Below are 22547 nucleotides of genomic sequence, written 5' to 3'. Positions count from 1 at the left end.
ACCAAAACAAAAAACATAGCTACAAGCATGGCTCAAGTGGCAGAGAGCTAACTAAGCAAGCCAAACAAGCAGAAAGCCCAATTCATATGTCACCACCCCTCCCCCTCCAAAAATAAAGCAAAAGAGTGAGGGTGTGGCTAAATTAGGAAAGTGTTTGCCTACCTAGTCTCTAGTTCAAACCCTAATACACGGGGCTGGGGATATAGCCTAGTGGCAAGAGTGCCTGCCTCGGATACATGAGGCCCTAGGTTCGATTCCCCAGCACCACATATACAGAAAACGGCCAGAAGTGGCGCTGTGGCTCAAATGGCAGAGTGCTAGCCTTGAGCGGGAAGAAGCCAGGGACAGTGCTCAGGCCCTGAGTCCAAGGCCCAGGACTGGCAAAAAAAAAAAAAAAAAAAAAAAAAACCCTAATACTACCTAAGAAAGGAACAGAAGTGTAAGGTCCACCCCCAGAGGGCTCCATGCAGATGCCTGCACCTGTTTAAATCTGCACCTAGTACACCAGCTATCTAGGTAACTTGGCACACCTGGAGGCAGTTACCACCTCCTTCTCTGAGGTCACATCCAATCCACCTGGCCATACCTCCCCCCTTTTCCTATATAATCTGGCTCAACACAATCCTCTTTCCTTTTCTCTCTTACTCTCTCTTGCTCTTTTTCCCTTCTTCCTTCCCCTCTGTCTCCCCACACCTCCATCTGTGTGAGCTGGCAGTTTGCTTTCCCTCCAATAAACTCCTTTCTGCCTGAACCATGTTGTAGGTTTCCTTTCTGGCGAACCTTACAGGAAGGACAAAATACAAAGAAAGGGAATGAGATTCCTACCACTTTAAAGTATGCAGATCCTTTGCCTCAGCTACAGTGTTTGGTGATAAGATTTTTTACATTGGAGGGTTGCACATTGCCACCAATTCTGGCCTAAGACTCCCCTCTGGCACAGTAGACCTCAGTGACTGTAGAGATTTACGACGTGAACAAAAATGAGTGGAAAATGGCAGCCAACATCCCCACAAAGAGGTACATGGACCCCTCTGTTCAAGCCATTGTGATCTCAAATTCTCTTTGTGTGTTCATGAGAGAAACCGACTTAAATGAGCAAGCTAAGTACGTTACCTACCAGCAGGCCTTGGAACCTGACCGCTGGTCTTTGCGCCAGCACATATCTGAGCGTGTGCTTTGGGTCTTAGGCAGAGATTTTCGGTGCACTGTGGGAAAACTTTATCCATCCTGCCTTGAAGAATCATCATGGAAACCACCAACTTACCTTTTCTCACCAGATGGGACAGAGGAGTTTGAGTTGGATGGAGAGATGGTTGCACTCCCTCCTGTATAGTTGAGTTGAGGGAGTAATGCCTGGTTCCCTTCCTTCATTAAGCAACATGCTAGGAGAGGACCAGACAGGGAGTACATGAAAGTCTATCTTTGATAAATTTTATTTTTATGCCCTACTTATTTGCTTCAGTATAGTATATATCAGTGAGTCTTACAGAAAGATGTGCTTCCATCATAGGAGCTAGGTGAGTCAGTCCTTGAGAGCCTCTAATGTGTACTCTGACAGCAGAGGAATGAACAGCTAATGAATGCTCTTAACCCTGTGCATGTACAGTTCAAAGTTCACTTAGAGAAGTAGCTTCCTTTCTAGGGTGGGACATCACAGACTGTGCTGAGATTATTTAGTATATCTCATTCCTGTGCTTTGTCCTGAAGTTCTGGAATACATTTTTCCAGTAACTAACCAGCTGTGCTTAATGCTGATGTCCCCATTTGTGTAGCAGTGTGGTCCATGTCCTCCGCTGTAGTTGAGAACACTCCATAATTTTGTGGTATTACACAGGAAAGGTACGACTGCAGAACGAGTCTATCCAATTAGGTGCATATATCCTCTCTCCATTAACTGTCTGTCTAGAATACAGGTCGTCCAGCCAACTGGCCATATAGCAGGCACATGAACTTAGTTTCTGGGCTTGCAGTGAGAATTGTGCGGGTCTGTGGCGCTTTCATGAAAGGTGAAGGTTTCCACCCTCTTGAGTTAGCACTGCTCACACATAGAACTACCCTGCTGCTGATGTAGTCCTCCATCTTCAAGATAGAGAGTGGATTAACCAGGTAATTACATCCTAATTTAATAACACGCATTACTGTAGAGTGATTGTGTAAGTATGTGTTAGCTGTCAGAGTGTGTTTGTTAAACCTGATGTGTGCGTGTCGTGTTAGGAGTCATCTGCACTGGTATCTACAGGAGGGCAGATGCCCAGTGCCTCTGCCATTACCCCAGAAACCACTGGCAGTAGTGGCACCGCCACAGACAGGAACACGGGCTCTTGTGAGCAACATTGCCAGCATGTTCAACTCTGTAATGTTCTCACACTGTATTTTGAATGACATTAACTTATTAAATAAAGTATATGTATTCAAAAAATCTCTGGCCAAAACTCATCATTTGACATACAAGCAAAATACTTGGAAATACTATGGAAAACGACCAGAAGGGGCGCTGTGGCTCAGGTGGCAGAGTGCTAGCCTTGAGCGGGAAGAAGCCAGGGACAGTGCTCAGGCCCTGAGTCCAAGGCCCAGGACTGGCCAAAAAAAAAAAAAAAACTGAGGCTATGATAGCAGAAATGATGGAAAGGCTCAGGAACGAATTCAGAAAACAATTCCAGGAGTTTAGAATGGCAGTCTCGAAGGACATCCAGGAAGTCAAGAAAGAAATGGAAGCAAAAATGGATACAGTGCAAACCTCCGTTAAAGAAGACCTTAACATCCTGAGAAGTCTTTAAAGGAAGAAATTTCCACGATCAGAGCTTATCTGGCAACCATAAATAGCTCCCTGACATCCATAAACTCCACACCTGAATCCACAGCACAAAGAATTAAGCATATTGAATCCAGAATTTCTCTCTTGGACGATGATGCAGCCGATAAGGACCAGAAAATTACCACACTCCAAGAAACGGTAAAGCTCCAGGGCAGACTAATCCAGGAGCTAATGGACAAAGACACAAGAGATATAATCTGCGCATAACTGGCATACAAGAAGGAGCCGAATACCAGAGCAGAGGGGTTCAAGATATTTTCAATAAAGTGATTGCAGAAAACTTCCCCAATCTCACAAGGGACCTCACCCAGGTAACCGAAGCCTATAGGAAGCCTGGCAGACCAGACCCTAGAAAATCCTCGCCCAGGCACATAATAATCAAGACTTCAGAACTCAAGAATAAAGAGCAGACAGAATGTGAAATGGCATATTGAAGAGGGATTAGCCTCCCCGGGGCCCCAGCCATGCATAACAGATAAACAGGGAAAATGCTGTTTGTCTTCACATTTACTGAAACATTGGTTCTGGGAATGTGGCATGCAAAATCCCCAGGTGTTGCAACTCAGGTGTCTCAGGCCAGAGGCTGCTTCCAATCCAGAGGATACCTCCCTCTCGCATTTCCTGCTTGATTGAGCCGGGGTATGAAAAAAAAATGCACAAATGCAGTGAACCACCAGGGCGTGGCGGGCAAGGACTACATGAGAGGTTGCTGAAGCTATTCTTTTCTAAAGAATTAATGGAGAGGGGCTGGGGATATAGCCTAGCGGCAAGAGTGCCTGCCTCGGATACACGAGGCCCTAGGTTCGATTCCCCAGCACCACATATACAGAAAACGGCCAGAAGCGGCGCTGTGGCTCAAGTGGCAGAGTGCTAGCCTTGAGCGGGAAGAAGCCAGGGACAGTGCTCAGGCCCTGAGTCCAAGGCCCAGGACTGGCAAAAAAAAAAAAAAAAAAGAATTAATGGAGAGCAGAAAAGACATGATAAATCAAGAAGAACTTTGGGAAATGAAGTCTAGCAGGGACCTAGAAGATGATCATCATTTGACTAAGAACGTGGGAGAGACCAGCATGCTGAAAAGACCTGTGCTTTCACATTTGCAGCAAACAGCCCATGTGGATGGATTTGATTGCTCCTCAAATCTTCAGCACAAGCAGGAACTCTTTCCAAATTGGCACTTGCCAATCAAAATATCTATGATTGTATCATCTCTGACATTTTTGTACACTCTCCTGAGGGAAATAAGTCACCCTTTAGTAACTTCACATCAACAATATTTTTATAAAATTCCAATCCTGGACATCAACAAAGTCTTACCAATGGTTTCCATTACCCGCTTAGCATTGGTTTATCTGCCTGGTGTCTTAGCAGCAGTGGTGCAACTCCATAATGGAACCAAGTATAAGATGTTCCCACCATGGTTAGCTAGGTGGATGTCCACCAGAAAGCAATTTGGACTTCTCAGTTTCTTTTTTGCTGTACTGCATGCAATTTATAGTCTATCTTATCCAATGAGGCGATCCTACAGATACAAGCTGCTAAACTGGGCATATCAACAGGTCCAACATAATAAAGAAGATGCCTGGAGAGCATGATGTTTGGAGAATGGAGATCTATGTGTCCTTGGGAATTGTGGGTCTTGCAATCCTGGCTGTCTTGGCTGTGACATCTATTCCATCTGTGAGCGACTCTTTGACATGGAGAGAATTTCACTATGTTCAGAACAAGCTAGGAATTGTTTCCCTTCTACTGTGCACAGTACACACATTGATTTTTGCCTGGAATATGTGGGTAGATATAAAGCAATTTATATGGTATACGCCTCCAACTTTTATGATAGCTACTTTCCTTCCAAGTATGGTCCTGGTATGCAAAACCATACTATTTCTGCCATGCTTGAGGAAGAAGATATTGAAGATTAGACGTGGTTGGGAAGATGTCACCAAAATTAACAAAGCAAATGTCCTCCCAACTGTAGAATTCCTGATCATCAAATTTTATTTAATATTGCTATCTTTTGCTATAAACATTTTCAACTTTTGTCTTTATGAATAAAATGCCAAGCCCAAGGTCAAAAAAAAACAATAAAGAGCAAATTTTGAATGCAGCCAAAGCGAAGAGACTTATTACAATGGGAAAAGGATCGAATAACAGCAGACCTCTCCACACAAACCTACCACGCACGAAGAGAGTGGAAGAACACCATCCAAGTCCTATAGGCCAACAATTGCCAACCCAGAATTAGATATCCAGCGAAACTAGAATTCATATTCGAGGGAAAAACCAGATCTTTCCATAGCAAAGAGGTGTCAGGGGCCAAACTTGCAGCTAAATTTTTCCTGACCTCTGGCTGTGTTTTCAAGGACGTGCAAGGACATGGCTTAATGGAAAATCGGAAATGCTTTACTATGTCTGCCATGAGTCCATTCTTATGTTAACCAACCTCATCTGTCTTAGCTACCATCAGGTATTGCTCTGGGGTCCACTCTTATGTTTCGCAACCTCATCCTGTCTTAGCTATGTCGGGTATTGCTAACTCCAAGGCTTTTTGTGTTCTGGAATTTTAAGCCTATGCTATTTCCTGGTTTTCAAACTGCATATGACCTGTAAGTTAAGAATAAACATGGCTGCAGTCTTCAGTTACAATCTTAAGTTGCAGACCTGCGGAACCCCATACTTCGCCCTCTTGTCTTTTTTCTCTTGTCTTGTATTTTCCTTTTCTTTAATCCTCGCCCCCCTCATTCAGGATTCCCTTTTCGCTGCCGGCTGGCTCCGGCAGAGTGGCGCCCAAACAGGGACCTGAACACCTGGGACAACTGCAGAGGACCCCCGTTAAGGTAAGGATGTCTGATCACTTGGGAAGGAGAGAGAGAGAGAGATCGTTGGGAGTAAGAAATTATGGAACTAAGTAAAGGCTGCATGCTATACGTGCAGGCCCCCAAAGGCATGCTTCATGCCCGGGCAGTGAAATTTGGCCAAAGTCACTTAGAACGTCTCTTTCACTTTATTGAAGCATGCCCCCAGTTCCCAGAGGAAAGAACAATGAACTTAGAAACTTGGCAGAAAATTGGAAAAAAGATTCAGGAACATTATGATGCGAATGGCCCTGAGAAAACCCCAGTAGATGCTATTACTCTCTGGAATCTGGTCCAAGATTGTTTAGATTCTAGACATGAATGGATTAGATTCAATCGATCGATCAGAGAAACTGAACAGGGACCTGATGAGTGTTGCCCAGCCCCAGGAGCTTATGCAGCTGCTTGGGAAGAGCTGAGAAAATTAATAAGATCTGAACCCGATGGGCTAGACATTAAGGAAGACTCAGATGGCTCAGACACTGAGGAGAAATTATGCAATGAGCCTACTAAAGACAGACTGACCTGTACTGAGATTATGTTGGAATCAGTTATAACCATATTGTCACAGCTTCATCCAGAACAACAAACTCCTTTAAAGGTAGATACTGGTGAGCCCCCACTGACAGTCCTGGCAGACTTACAGCTCTCCTAGGTGCAGGCTGCTGGCAGAGGGGAGGGACCTGAGGCCAGGGAAATGCTAACACCACTGAGGTAACTTCTCCTGACTGAGCGCTCTACTTCCATCCACCATGACAATGACAGATATGAAACCCCAACCAGGGTGAGTGACCATTAGCCTGGAGCTTGGATTTTCCATAAAGCCACTGGGCTAGGTCAAGGGGATCAGCAATTGTAGGTGTTTGGAGTCAACTGATCTATAGTTCAGTTCTGCTGGTCGCTCATCAAGTGGGGGACAGTCTAAATTGCTTCAGGAAAGCTGCTCAAGCTTGAGCCCAATCTTACATATTTGGAATATTTTGCAGGACTTACCTAACTTCTATGAGCGCTCAGGCAGATGAAGTTCTCTCTGTCTCTTTTTCTGCCTCTAAACTCTGCCTGCCTGCCTGTATGATAGGATGGGCTGGTGCTAGCTTCCAAAGGTACCAATATTTGTTTAACATCTATTTGAAAGACTCAAAGAAAGGTTTTCTATTCTTGTTATTGATGTTAAGTTTGGAGACTCAGTTAAATTCTGCTTGTTTGGCTAAATTCTAAGTTTTTTCTAGCATTGAGCACATGGTCGACAATAGGATTGGTTGGGGTGGAAGCCCACCCATCCCCCAGGTGACAGGCATGCCAAATTCCTGGAGGCTGGACAGGGACTTGGAGTCTCCAGCTCCCGGTAACCCTGCCCCAACTCTGAACTCTGTAACTGTGGCCTTGCATTTCAAAGGTGCCTTCCAATGCAAATGCTGGAAGGCGAAGGTGTCTTGCTTTGAGCTTGCTGTCTGTGTTCTGTTCATGTCCTGTCTCCTGCCTCCTGGACCTTCTCTGGTCATAGCTGAGCTGGTTTCTCAAAATGTGGCTTCTCGGATAATCTGTGAAAATTTTGATTTGCTAAGAAGATTTTTTGTTGTTGTTTACTAATTAACCACGTGGTTCTAGAATATAGGCAAAATAATAGCATTTGCCACTGGAATTCCAGAAAACTTACATGGCCAATTAAAGAAAAATTCTAAGCACGCCCCAAAGCTTGTACACACTGTCTGTATGTGTATGTCTGTCTATGTCTATCTGTTGGTAAAACTTTAAAAAGGAACCGGTTTTAAACCCAAACTGATATGTTTGGATGCAAGCAAATGTATCTGAGAAAAACTCCAAAAGGTTCTAATATACAGCACGTGATATAAGTACAATGATGTAAAACCAGTGTGTTATTCTTTATGTCTATCTATGCTAAGAGTCAATTATACATCTAATCCTGACAATTCTTTGGTATAGACAAAGATTTTGCTTCCCCATTTTTTTTTTTAAATTTTTTCCCTATGCTCTCATAAACTCTTTAAGATCAAGGGACCAGAGTCATTTTGGAACAACTGCACAAATGTGACTATTATTCTAAATTTTCCTGACCCAAAATTAACATTTTGCTTTATAAGATGCAGGTTGACATGTGTGCTAGCTGAGTGGACCGTGGCAGTCTGTGGCTACAGGAAGCTGCCTCCACAGTCGGCTCCCAAACTGCCTGGTTTGCTCAGGCAATCTAGGAATCCTGTGAGGATTTTGACAGGCCCAGGCTGTCATAGGCTACTACCCTGGTCTGCCTGCCCCAAGATCAAAGTTGGGTTTATAGCAGGGATATCATGACAAAGTTGCAACCGAGCCTTATTCCAAGGTTAAAAGCATCAGAGTTGTGTTTGGCAACCACAGGGTTGCAATGGAGTAGCATTGGTGTCTTCTCCCTCCATGACTCACAAACTGTCCTGGCTGCTACAGAGAGCAGACTTGGTTGGCCTTCAATGTGTGTGGATTTTGTGACCAGGAAGATGGTTAAAGGCCTAAGCCTTCTAAAATCTGTTTTAAAATGCCTTTAATCAGTCTGTGTAGAAATTTACAGGCAAACAGCAGGAGGTGTGACAGCCTATCCAGAGAACTCTGAGATACCACTACAGCCTTACCCAGATGCAACCCATCGCTCCTGCTAGCCTGCTAATTTGGGATGGAAGACACAGCCACTTCAGATCCACTGAAGCTGAGACTTTTCTTGTTATTCATTTGTTTTCTCTTTCACCTGCCAGTAAGGTAAGGTTAAATAATATGATTTGATTTGATGGCACATGGATCTCATTCAGTCTGCTGTTCTCTAAGTGTTACAGCAGAACTCTGGCAACTAATTGTTGGTCAATTGTTAACAACTTACAGATAAACTCTTCTCCTATTGTTCTCCTGTTGCTTTAATTGGAAATAAAAAGGGCTTTTACGGCTAAGACTCCTTGGATTACAGTTTGAAGCCAGCCCAGAGAAAAATAAAAATCCCTCTTGTTCATATTTGAGATTCTTATTATTTTACTAGTCAGAAATTACAGATTAAGACTTCTCATTTGCGTACTTTGCATGATTTTCAAAAATTTCTGGGAGATATTAATTGGCTTCGCCTTTATCATAAATTATCCACAGCTGAATTAAAACCCTTATTTGATCTATTAAAGGGGGACCCTAACCATACATCTCCCAGAAAAATGACAAATGAAGAAGCTAAAGCCTTAAGCATAGTAAATTCTGCCATTTCTTCCCAACACGTAAATTATATTGATTACTCAGCCTCTTGGAAGCATATATTTTAACTACACCTCATTTTCCAACAGCGGTCCTCTGGCAGAAGGGACCTCTTTTATGGCTTTCCTTGCCTGCTACTCCTTCAAAAGTGTTAACTACCTATTATGAATTGGTAGCCACCTTAGTCCATATGTGCCGTGTGGAATCATGGAAGTATCCTGGACGAGATCCACAGATTATTATTATCCCCTATACTTTACAACAGCAAGAATGGCTTTATACTCACTGTGATTCCTGGGCCATTGTTTGGGCCAATTTCAGGGGCACAATTTCACATCATTGTCCCTCCAACAAATTGCTTCACTTTGCCTCTTCTTACCAATAAGTGAGGGCAATGCTATTACGGATGAGGATACTCAAATTTTTCTTTTCAACTTGACTTAGCAATGCAATCACATGCTGCCCACCATCAAACAGTCTTGCCTTACGTCAGCATTTTCATATCACACGTGAGGCGGCTCGTCAAATTGTAAAAACTTGTCCCAACTGTACTACCTTCCTACCTGTGCCCTCCAATGGCATTAACCCTCGAGGACAACCATGTTTGGCAAAGGAATGTTACTCACATTCCCTCTTTTGGACGGCTGCGCTTTGTCCATGTTACCATAGACACCTACTCTAATTTTATTATGGCTACTCCTCTTATCGGGGAAGCTAGCAAACATTGTATCTCCCATGCCTTATGCTGCTTTGCGTCTATGGGACTTCCTAAACATATTAAAACTGATAATGGTCCGGGTTATGTTGGACGAGCTTTGCAAACTTTTTGCAAATCTTACCAAATTGTTCACACTACAGGAATTCCCTATAATCATCAAGGGCAAGGAATTGTTGAAAGGGCCAATGGTTTGTTAAAACACCAAATTTCTAAATTAAAAGGGGGGAATTATACCCCCTCTCTCCTGTTAATATTCTTTCTCATGCTTTATTCATACTAAATCTTTTAAATTTGGACTGTAATGGCCTTTCCGAAGCACAGCGGTTCTGGGAAAAGAGAGAGCAAAGACCTTTGACCAAGTTAAGTGGAAAGATCCTTTAACAATCAACTTGCTCATAATACTCCGCAAGCCCTGCACTTTCAAGGCAGGATTGATGTTAAGGTAGAACAAAAATTAGAAGCATTGTATGAATCTGTGTTGTCTCTGGGAGAACAAATTCATGCTTTACAAACTTTGCAACAGGTGCGCTGCCATGCTGGGTTTGACTTTATTTGTGTGACCCTCCATAAATATAATGGGTCGAGCTATCCTTGGGAACAAGTTGTAGCACATCTAAATGGTATTTGGCACCATAATAATCTGTCCTTAGATCTCTTTCAACTCCATAGGCAAATAGCTGGAAAAGAACAAGCCCCGCCTCTGGACTCTGAAGTGGCAGAAACAGCAAAAGAACTGTTTGAATAACTTCAACAGTATATCCCTTCCTTGACTAATGTTAAGGGGATGCAAATGACATTGCTCGGCCCACGGATACGTTTGCTGATGGTTTTCCTATGCCTTCCTTCCATTGTACGCATATTGCAAAACTCTTTCATGAGTTTAGCCAGCCAGTTGCATAAGGTCAAGCTCCAAGTAAATGAATTTCCCCCGAGAGGAACCACAGCCAGAGACCGGTAAGCGGAGTCTCTGCTTTTCACCAACCTATGACAGGGCCTTCAGCTTTGCTCTGAAGAAGTTCCTAATGATGGGTAAGGCAGGCTGGGTGACCCACCGGACCTAAGACAGGCGGGTGCGCTTCGTTAAACAAAGATGGGGGAAAGAGGATATAAACAAGTATGTGAATAAAAAACCAGCCCTACAGCGAATTCTAAGAGGGGAACCCCACCCAACAGAAATCGTACAGGACACACAGACAGAAACAGAAAGAAACTACAATAGCGAGAGCCCAACAGAAAGAGCCGCTCACTACATACAAGGAAAAAAAAAAGAGAGGAAAAACAGCTTAACAGGAAAATGGAAGAGAAAAAAACTCTTATCCTTGATCTCTTTGAATATAAATGTTATAAACCCTCTGATAAAGAGGAGCAGACTGGCAGAATGGATCCGCAAACAAAAAGTTGCCATCTGTTGTAAACAAGAGACCCATCTTACAGCAAGGGATAAAAACAGGCTCCGAACGAAAGGATGGAGCAAGATCTTCCAAGCAAACGCACCTACCAAAATGCCAGGAGTAGCCATCCTGATCTCAGACAAGCTGGACTGCTCATTAAAATCAACTCAAAAAGACAAAGAAGGTCACTACATTTAAATACAAGGAAAAATCCAGAATCAAGACATCATGGTGATAAAGGTATACTCACCAAACAAAAGAGGTCCTACACACATCAAGCAAATACTCACAGAAGTACAGAACAAGACAGACACAAACACAATCATAGTGGGTGACTTTAATACCCCACTCTCTCCAAGAGACAGATCCAACACCCAGAGGATTAGCAAGGAAGCTGAGGACCTAAGTAACACCATATCCCAAATGGATCTGACAGATCTATACAGAATCTTTCACCCTACAGAGACCCAATACACCTTCTTCTCAGCAGCTCATGGATCATACTCCAAAATAGACCATGTCATAGTCCACAAAAAGAACCTCAGCAAATACAAAAGTATTGACGTCCTCCCATGTGTTATATCTGACCACAGTGCAATGAAAGTAACCCTCAATAACAACATTTACCACAGAGACTGTACACATTCTAGGAGGATAAACCCCTCACTGTTATCTAACACTTAGGCCACAGACCAAATTAAGGATGAAATTAACGAATTCATAACCCACAATGACAATGAAAATACATCACAAAGAAACCTAGGGGACACAGCAGTACTGAGGGGCAAGATCAGCGCCCTCAGCACTCACATTAAAGAATGGAAACAGAGCAGGTGAATAACCTCACAAAGAAACTAAAACAACTGGAGAAACAAGAAATGATCAGATCTAAAATGACTAGGAGGCAGGAGATCACAAAGTTTAAAGAAGAGATAAATCTGATTGAAAATAGAAAGACAATTCAACAAATAAATAAGACTAAAAGCTGGTTCTTTGAGAAAATAAATAAAATTGATAGACCCCTCGCAAGACTTACAAGAAAAAGAAGAGAAGAGACTCATATACGTAAAATCACCAGAAAAATAACAAGTACACACGATATTCAAACCATCATAAGGAACTATTTCCAGAACCAATACTCACTAAAAAAACAATCATTTTACAGAAATGGATCAATTCTTAGAGAAGTATAAAATGCCCAAACTGAGCCAAGAAGAAATAAATCAACTAAATAAACCAATAACTTACAGCGAGATACTGGGGGTAATCAAGAACCTCCCAACAAAGAAAAGCCCAGGCCCAGATGGATTCACCAACGAATTCTATAAAACCTTAAGTGAGGAGCTAATACCAATACTCCTCAAACTCTTCCGCAAAATAGAAACAGAGGGAGAAATCCCAAACTCATTCTATGAAGCTAATATTATACTCATCCCCAAGCCAGGCAAAGACCCAACAAAAAAAGAGACCTACAGACCAATATCACTAATGAACACAGACGCAAAGCTCCTCAATAAAATATTAGCTAACAGGATCCAGAAACTGATCAAGAAAATTATACATCATGACCAAGTAGGCTTCATCCCACAGTCACAGGATGTTTCAACATCTGTAAATCAATCAATGTAATTCACCACATCAACAGAACTAAAATCAAGAATCACATTGTTAACTCAGTCAATGCCCAAAAACCCTTTGACAAAATACAACATCCATACTTATTAAAAGCTCTGGAGAGAACAGGAATAGATGGAACATTCCTCAAAACAATAAAAGCCATATACAACAGACCAACTGCTAATATCGTATTAAATGGAGAGAAACTTAAATCATTCTCCCTAAACTCAGGAACAAGACAAGGATGCCCACATTCCCCAATTCTTTTCAACATAGTGCTGGAATCCCTAGCCATAGCAATAAGGCAAGAGGAGAAGATCAAAGGGATCCACATTGACAAGAAAGAAATCAAGCTATCCCTATTCGCAGATGACATGATCTTATATCTGAAGGACCCAAAAAACTCAGTCCCCAAACTCCTACACCTAATAAACCATTTTGGCAAAGTAGCAGGATACAAAATCAATCCACAAAAGTCAGCAGCTTTTATGTACACCAGCAATGTAAAAGCAAAAAAGGAAATTATGGAAACAATTCCATTTACAGTAGCCAAAAAAAGAATAAAGTACCTAGGGATCAACCTAACCAAGGACGTGACGGACCTATTTAATGAGAACTATAAAAATCTAATAAGGGAAATCAAAGAAGACACAAGGAGATGGAAAGACCTCCCATGCTCATGGGTAGGCAGAATCAATATAGTGAAAATGGCCATATTGCCCAAATTGTTATACAAATTTAATGCAATTCCCATCAAAATCCCAGCTACATTTTTCACTGAAATAGAGAAAGCAACCCATAAATTCATATGGAACAGCAAAAGACCTAGAATAGCCAAAGCAATTCTAGACAAAAAAAGCAGTGCAGGAGGTATCATAATACCAGACTTTAAGCTCTACTATAAGAGCCATCATAACAAAAACAGCCTGGTATTGGTATAAAAACAGACCGGAAAACCAATGGATTAGAATTGAAGATCCAGAAATAAAACTGCACTCTTAAAGTCAGCTGATATTCGACAAAGGAGCTAAAGACATACAATGGAATAAACAGAGCCTCTTCAACTACTAGTGCTGGGAAAACTGTGCAGCCATATGAAGAAAACTCAAAGTAGACCCAAGCCTATCAACATGCACCAAGATCAACTCAAAATGGATCAAGGACCTCAATATCAGACCTGAATCCTTGAAACTACTGAAGGACAGAGTAGGAAAGACGCTAGAACTTTTAGGCACAGGAAGGAACTTCCTGAATAGAGTCCCAGGGGCACAACAAATAGGGGAAAGACTTGAAAAATGAGACTACTCAAATTAAAAAGTTTCTGCACAGCTAAGGACATAGCCACCAAAATAGAAAAACAGCCAACCATATGGGAAAGGATATTTACCAGCACAGCAACAAAGGCCTAATATCTGTCATCTACAGAGAACTCAAAAAACGAATCCCCTCCAAGCCCAGTAAAGCAATTATTAAGTGGGCAAAGGAGCTAAAGAGAGACTTCACAGGAGAAGAGATAAAAATGGCAAAGAAACATATGAGGAAATGCTCAACATCTCTGTTAGTAAAGGAAATGCAAATAAAAACAACCCTGAGATACCACCTCACTCCAGTTAGAATGGCCTATACTCTGAACTCAGGCAACAACAAATGCTGGAGGGGGTGCGGGGAAAGAGGAACCCTTCTCCATTGTTGGTGGGAGTGCAAATTAGTACAAGCACTTTGGAGAACAGTATGGAGGTTCCTCAAAAAGCTCAATATAGACCTACCCTATGACCTAGCCATACCACTCCTAGGCATCTATCCTGAACAGCAGGTCCCAAGATATCAAAAAGATATCTGCACTTCCATCGCTGCACAATTCACAATATCCAAAATATGGAAACAGGGCTGGGAATATGGCCTATTGGCAAGAGCGCTTGCCTTGTATACATGAAGCCCTGGGTTTGATTCCCCAGCACCACATATATAGAAAATGGCCAGAAGTGGCACTGTGGTTCAAGTGGCAGAGTGCTAGCCTTGAGCAAAAAGAAGCCAGGGACAGTGCTCAGGCCCTGAGTCCAAGGCCCCAGGACTGGCAAAAAAAAAAAAAAGACAAAATATGGAAACAACCCAGATGTCCCTCCACAGATGAATGGATCCAAAAAATGTGGTACCTATACACAATGGAATACTACATAGCGATTAGAAATGTTGAAATATTGGTATTCGCAGGGAAATGGTCAGAACTTGAACATTTACATTTACATTTACATTACTTGAACATTACATTTAAAGCCATAGGCGAATTTTCTTTGGCATAGGCCACATGACCACTGTATATGTTCTTGGTACACTGTGTATTGTATATATGTCTACCTGACCTAGAGAAGGGAAAGAAAAACAGGGCGTAAGATATCACAAGAAAAGTACACACTGCCCTACTATGTAACTGTACCCATTGTGCACAACACCTTGTCAAAAATTTTTGTTTAATTAATAAATTATTAAAAAAAGAAGTGGTAGAGTTTTATTAAAACTTCTACTTTTGAGCCAGGCACATCTATAACCCTGGCACTAAGGAAGTTGAAGCATGAGGAATCCAAGTTCAAGGCCAACCTGGGCTACATAGACCTTGTCTCAAGAACAGAAAAAAAAAAAGAGAGAGAAGGAAAGAAAAACTTTTACATTACCATTTCCCCCTTAAAATAGAAAAATTAAGCTTTTCTAAATTGTAAATTAGTGAGCTGAAACTAGTTCCTTCACTGATCACATCTAGAACAGAAGGTACACTAAACAGTAGGAGTTTGAGAACAGAAGGCATTAACATAGAATCTTATTGTTCTGAACCTCTCAAACATGAACAAGTGCAGAAGCCTTTGTGTGCTTACTGAGGTAGATTTGCAGAGTATTTCCCAATTACACAAAACAAAATGCTAGTATCTCCAGATAAGAGCATTAAAAAGAGTCAAATTTAAGGAGAATATATTATCCAGGTAGTTCTCTAAGTCCTGGGCTCAAGAGGTCCTCTTGCCTCAGGCTATTGAGTAGCTAGGACTACAAGCACACACCTCAGCACCAGGCTCAATACTTGAAAAAAAAAAAACTGTACAAAGGTTTGAACTCAGGACCTCACTCTTGCTAGGAAGGCACTCTCCTATTTGAGCCACACCTCCTATACTTCTCCATGTAGCTAGGGATGATAAGCGCACTCCACTGAACTTGGCCATAGTGCTTCCACACAGCTGGGATAATGGGCAGATAGCACCACACCCAGCCAAGATGGGAATCTTGAAAATTTTTTGCCAGGGCTGCCCTCAGCATAAGCCACTATACCCAGCAAATATATAAATCTAGTTAACTAGTAAAACTGTAACTATAAAGTTTAATACTTTTTTGCCTTTTTCTTTTTGTCCTAAGGATTGAATTCAGGGTTTCCCATGTGTTAAGCAAGTGTTCTACCACTAGGACACAACCCTAGCCCTTGAAGTTTAATGAAATTTTAAGAGCAAGTTGTAAAACATAGAACAGATAGTGTATTATTGGAAGGAGGAAGAGAAAAAAAATACACATCATTTGGGACTAAATCTACTGATTCTTGTATTTTTCATAAAACCAAGGAATGTAAAGTACAAAAGAGGGAAGGGAGGAAAATTAAAGTGTTTAGTTTTTGACATAGGAAAAAGTAGGTACAACTGTACTGAACATGTATGAACTTTTTCCTTGTCATTATTCCTTAATAATACTGCATAATGAAATAGCATAACGAGTATTTACATAGCATTACCTCATACTGGGTATTATATTGTAATTTTCAATGCATTTGTCAAGCATTATTGACAGGAAAGGAATAGTGACAAAATCTTCCAACTCACTGGAAAAAGGAATACACATAAAAATAAGGTAGCACTGATCAGAAAAAAATATAGTAGTTATCACAACAAATAATAAATTCCTCTACTAACATACAAAGATTCTCAAAATCAAAGAAGACAGTACTTAAATGTCATTTATGAATTATTTGTTATTATAGAAATTCCTTTAGGAGGAAAGATGGCGCCGATAGAATAGGGAGGCACCCCGACTCGCTCCAACGGCATAGTGAGCTAGGAACTCCAACACCCAACACCCCATCAAGAACCCAGCAAAAAGATCCAAAGATGGCGCCGATAGAATAGGGAGGCACCCCGACTGGCTCCAACGGCATAGTGAGCTGGGAACCCCAACACCCAACACCCCACCAAGAACCCAGCAAAACCAGCAGCCAGAAGCAGTGGAGAAACGCAGGAAAACAAAAAGGAGCAAAAAAGAAGAACCGAAAACCTACACAGAGCCGGAGATTCACCGGGACACCCTCCCCCCACCAGCCGACCCTGGCCCAAACAGGGTCAGGCTGGGAAAGGGGAACCCGGCGATCCGCAGACAGGCTGCCAGGAGCGCAGAATTCATATAGCGGGAGACCCCACGGCCACAAGGCAGGGTGCGGACCAAGACACACACCGGCAGCGACGAGAAGTTCGGGTCCACACCGGGTCCAGACAAAGGAACCCAGCACGGCAGAAATCGGGAACCAGGGAAGCCACAACGACACATAGCCAACCCCTGGAGGGCCAACGGCTGCGCGGGACACACACACAAAGCAGCAAAAGTGAGTGCCCTCCCTCCCCCACCCCTACCCCTGAGGGAACAAAGAACCCCCAAATCAGGCGGGGAAGCTCCCATCAGGCGCTGGGAAGTCAGTTTAGCAGGGGAAGGGCAGAGCAGCCCCAAGGCCCCACAGGTTCCTGAATTGGCAGAACAGGCCCCGCCCCCTTCCCAACAGGGGCCGGGAGACGGCTGGTTGTGCAAACCCCACCCGAGGCGCCTGGACCTCACAGGCTCTTACAACTAAAACCACAGGCGTTGGTGGGCAATACCAGCCCAGCAGGGTCACCTGAGCCTGACCCGTCCCCCACTCACAGCAGAGGTGAGGACTGAAGGTGCCAAGCCACACCCGGACAGTCGATCCCACTGGACCCCACACATACCGCCCCCCCACCAACGGACTCGTGGGAGGGCACAAGCACAACCCAACAACCCAGGACTTGCTCTGGGAGGCATATCCCGCCGAAGTGCCTGTTGCAGTGGACGCTCAGCGCACAGGAGGGCGGGGCCCCCGTGACAGCGCCCGCTCTGGTAGGCGTGTACCCTGCACTGGTGGGCGGAGCCACAGCAGCAGCACCTGCTGCCGTAGACACGCCTACACAGGAGAGAGGGAAGAACCAAACCTGAGAAGCCATCCAGATCTCCAGATGCGCAAATCACAAAGAAACATAACTCAGTTCATCAAAGGGCAAGCCAACTCGCCAGCTCCAAAAAGCAGCACGACTGAAGAGGAGATGGAGACTAAAAAAGCAAATGACGCCATGTTAACAGGAATGATCGAAAGCATCAGAAATGAAATCAGAAAACAATTCCAGGAATTTAGAGCGGAAATCTGGAAGGACACCCAGGAAGCCAAGAAAGAAATGGAAGCAAAACTGGATACAATGCAAGCCTGCTTTAAAGAAATGGAAGCAAAAATGGATACAATGCAAGCTGCCTTTAAAGAAAATCTCCACATCCTGAGAATTGAAATGCATGAAAAAATAGATTTAAAATACAACTCTTTAAAGGAAGAAATCTCCACGATCAGAGCTGATATGACAACCATAAATAGCTCTCTGACATCCATAAACTCCGCAATTGAAACCATAACACAAAGAGTAGACCATATAGAATCCAGAATCTCTCGCCTGGACAATGAAGCAGCTGACAACAACCAGAAAATGACCACACTCCAAGAAAAGGTGAAGCTTCAGGGAAGACTAATCCAGGAACTAATGGACAAAGACAAGAGATATAATCTGCGCATAATCGGAATAGAAGAAGGAGCTGAATACCAGAGCAGAGGGCTTAATCATGTTCTCAATAAAGTTATTGCAGAAAACTTCCCCAATCTCACAGGGGACCCCATCCAGGTAACCGAAGCCTATAGGACACCTGGCAGGCCAGACCCCAGGAAAGCCACCCCAAGGCACATAATATTCAAGACTACAGACCTCAAGATTAAAGAGCAAATTCTGAATTCAGCCAAAGCGAAGAAGGAAACTTTTTTCAATGGGAAGAGGATTCGAATAACATCCGACTTATCCACACAAACTTACCAAGCTCGAAGTGAGTGGAAGAACACGATCCAAGTACTCCAGAATAACAATTTACAACCTCGGATCAAATATCCAGCGAAATTGGAGTTCACATTCGAAGGGAGAACCAGATCTTTCCACACCAAAGAGGAGCTAAATGAGTATGTGAATAAAAAACCAGCCCTACAGCGAATATTAAGAGGGGAACCCCAGCTAACAGAGATCGTAAAAGACACACAGACAGAATCAGAAAGAAACTTCAATAGCCAAAGTCCAGCAGAAACACCAGCTCACTAAAGACAAGAAAAAAAAAAAGAAGAAAAATCAGCCCACCAAGAAAATGGAAGGAGAAAAAACACCCTTATCCTTGATCTCTTTAAATATAAATGGTTTAAACTCCCCGATAAAGAGGAGCAGACTGGCAGAATGGATTCGCAAACAAAAAGTTGACATCTGCTGTCTACAAGAGACCCACCTTACAGCAAGGGACAAAAACAGGCTGCCAGTGAAAGGATGGAGCAAGATCTACCAAGCAAACGCACCTACCAAAACGGCAGGTGTAGCCATTCTGATCTCAGACAAGCTGGACTTCTCTTTAAAGTCCACTCAAAAAGACAAAGAAGGACACTACATATTAATACAAGGAAAAATCCAGAATCAAGAAATCACGGTGATAAATGTATACTCACCAAACAAAAGAGGCCCGACATATGTCAAGCAAATTCTCAAAGAATTACAGAGCAAGATAGACGCAAACACAGTCATAGTGGGTGACTTTAATACTCCCCTCTCTCCAAGAGACAGATCCAAACCCAGAAGATTAGTAAGGGAGCTGAGGACCTAAATAACACCATTTCCCAAATGGATCTAACAGACCTATATAGAACCTTTCACCCTACAGAGACCCAATACACCTTCTTTTCAGCAGCCCATGGATCATATTCCAAAATAGACCACGTCATAGCCCACACAAAGAACCTCAGCAAATACAAAAGTATTGACGTCATCCCATGTATTATATCTGATCACAGTGGATTAAAGGTAACCCTCAACAACAAAGGATACCACAGAGCCTATACACACTCTTGGAGGCTAAACCCCACGCTGCTATCCAACACTTGGGCCACAGATCAAATTAAAGATGAAATCAACGAATTCATAAGCCACAATGACAAAGAAAACACATCACAAAGAAACCTATGGGACACAGCTAAGGCAGTACTGAGGGGCAAGATCATTGCACTCAGCACCCACATTAAAAGAATGGAAGCAGAGCAGGTGAATACCCTCACGATGAAACTAAAACAACTGGAGAAACAAGAAATGACAGAATCTAAAACGACTAGGAAGGGAGAGATCACAAAGATTAAAGAAGAGATAAATCTGATTGAAAATAGAAAGACCATTCAACAAATAAATAAGACTAAAAGCTGGTTCTTTGAGAAAATAAATAAAATTGACAGACCCCTTGCAAGACTTACAAAAAAAAAAGAAGAGAAGAGACTCATATTCGTAAAATCAGGGACTCCACAGGAAAAATTACAACAAGTACACACGATATTCAAACAATCATAAGGAGCTATTTCCAAAACCTCTACTCAGCAAAAAACAATAATTTTACAGAAATGGATCAATTCTTAGAGAAGTACAAACTGCCCAAACTGAACCAAGAAGAAATAAATCAACTAAATAAACCAATAACTTACGGTGAGATACAGGAGGTAATCAAGAACCTCCCTACTCAGAAAAGCCCAGGCCCAGATGGATTCACCAACGAATTCTACAAAACCTTTAGTGAGGAGCTAATTCCAATACTCCTCAAACTCTTCCGCGAAATAGAAACAGAGGGAGAAATCCCAAACTCATTCTACGAAGCTAATATCATACTCATTCCCAAACCAGGCAAAGATCCAACAAAAAAAGAGAACTACAGACCAATATCACTAATGAACACAGATGCAAAGCTCCTCAATAAAATATTAGCTAATAGGATCCAGAAACTGATCAAGAATATCATACATCATGACCAAGTAGGCTTCATCCCTCAGTCACAAGGATGGTTCAACATCCGTAAATCAATCAACGTAATTCACCACATAAACAGAACTAAAATCAAGAATCACATTGTTGGGCTGGGGATATAGCCTAGTGGCAAGAGTGCCTGCCTTGGATACACGAGGCCCTAGGTTCGATTCCCCAGCACCACATATACAGAAAACAGCCAGAAGCGGCGCTGTGGCTCAAGTGGCAGAGTGCTAGCCTTGAGCGGGAAGAAGCCAGGGACAGTGCTCAGGCCCTGAGTCCAAGGCCCACGACTGGCAAAAAAAAAAAAAAAAAAAAAAGAATCACATTGTTATCTCAGTCGATGCCCAAAAAGCCTTTGACAAAATACAACATCCATACCTATTAAAAGCTTTGGAGAGAACAAGAATAGATGGAACATTCCTCAAAACAATAAAAGCCATATACAACAGACCAACTGCTAATATCATATTAAATGGAGAGAAACTTAAATCATTCCCTCTAAACTCAGGAACAAGACAAGGATGCCCACTCTCCCCACTTCTTTTCAACATAGTGCTGGAATGCCTAGCCATAGCAATAAGGCAAGAGGAGGACATCAAAGGGATACACATCAGCAAGGAAGAAATCAAGTTATCCCTATTCGCAGACGACATGATCTTATATCTGATGGACCCAAAAAACTCAGTACCCAAACTCCTACACCTAATAAATCAATTTGGCAAAGTAGCAGGATACAAAATCAACCCACAAAAGTCAGCAGCTTTTCTGTACATCAGCAATAGACAAACAGAAAAGGAAATTATGGAAACAATTCCATTTACAGTAGCCAAAAAAAGAATAAAGTACCTAGGGATCAACTTAACCAAGGACGTGACGGAACTATTCAATGAAAACTACAAAAATTTAATAAGGGAAATCAAAGAAGACACAAGGAGATGGAAAGACCTCCCATGCTCATGGGTAGGCAGAATCAATATAGTGAAAATGACCATATTGCCCAAATTGTTATACAAATTCAATGCAATGCCTATGAAAATCCCAGCCACATTCTTCACTGAAATAGAGAAACCAATCCATAAATTAATATGGAACAGCAAAAAACCTAGAATAGCCAAAGCAATTCTAGGCAAAAAAAGCAGTGCAGGAGGTATCACAATACCTGACTTCAAGCTCTACTACAAGGCCATCATAACAAAAACAGCATGGTATTGGTACAAAAACAGATCGGAAGACCAATGGATTAGAACTGAAGACCCAGAAATAAAACCGCACTCTTACAGCCAACTGATATTCGACAAAGGAGCTAAAGACATACAATGGAATAAACAGAGCCTCTTCAACTACTGGTGCTGGGAGAACTGGGCAGCCATATGCAGAAAACTCAAAGTAGACCCAAGCCTATCACCATGCACCAAGATCAACTCAAAATGGATCAAGGACCTCAACATCAGACCTGAATCCTTGAAACTACTGAAGGACAGAGTAGGAAAGACACTAGAACTTATAGGCACAGGAAGGAACTTCCTGAATAGAGTCCCAGGGGCACAACAAATAGGGGAAAGACTCGACAAATGGGACTACTACAAATTAAAAAGTTTCTGCACAGCTAAGGACATAGCCACCAAACTAGAAAGACAGCCATGATATGGGAAAGGATATTTACCAGCACAGCAACAGACAAAGGCCTGATATCTGTCATCTACAGAGAACTCAAAAAACTAAGCCCCTCCAAGCCCAATAAACCTATTAGGAAATGGGCAAAAGAGCTAA

The 22547-nt window shown here is 42.4% G+C and overlaps 2 protein-coding genes and 1 long non-coding RNA gene across 3 annotated transcripts in view; 2 read left to right on the top strand and 1 right to left on the bottom strand.

Annotated features, from left to right (window-relative positions):
- Nucleotides 1-22547, bottom strand: part of Mib1 (MIB E3 ubiquitin protein ligase 1) — a 161421-nt gene that overhangs the window by 128695 nt on the left and 10179 nt on the right. The window lies entirely within an intron of this gene.
- On the top strand, nucleotides 1193-16126 carry LOC125364199. Its single transcript, XR_007213440.1, has 3 exons — nucleotides 1193-2012; nucleotides 8020-8025; nucleotides 16115-16126. It is a non-coding gene; the product is annotated as an uncharacterized LOC125364199 (long non-coding RNA).
- LOC125364194 (metalloreductase STEAP1-like) lies at nucleotides 3772-4869 on the top strand. The gene is given in 2 exon segments (XM_048363654.1): nucleotides 3772-4397; nucleotides 4399-4869. Coding segments are annotated over 2 exon segments (1092 nt in total). The 5' UTR covers nucleotides 3772-3774; the 3' UTR covers nucleotides 4868-4869.

Source organism: Perognathus longimembris, chromosome 15 (assembly GCF_023159225.1).
Source record: "Perognathus longimembris pacificus isolate PPM17 chromosome 15, ASM2315922v1, whole genome shotgun sequence".
NCBI lineage: Eukaryota > Metazoa > Chordata > Mammalia > Rodentia > Heteromyidae > Perognathus > Perognathus longimembris.
The sequence above is the reverse complement of the archived record's forward strand: the minus strand, read 5'-3'. Positions and strand labels throughout refer to the sequence as shown.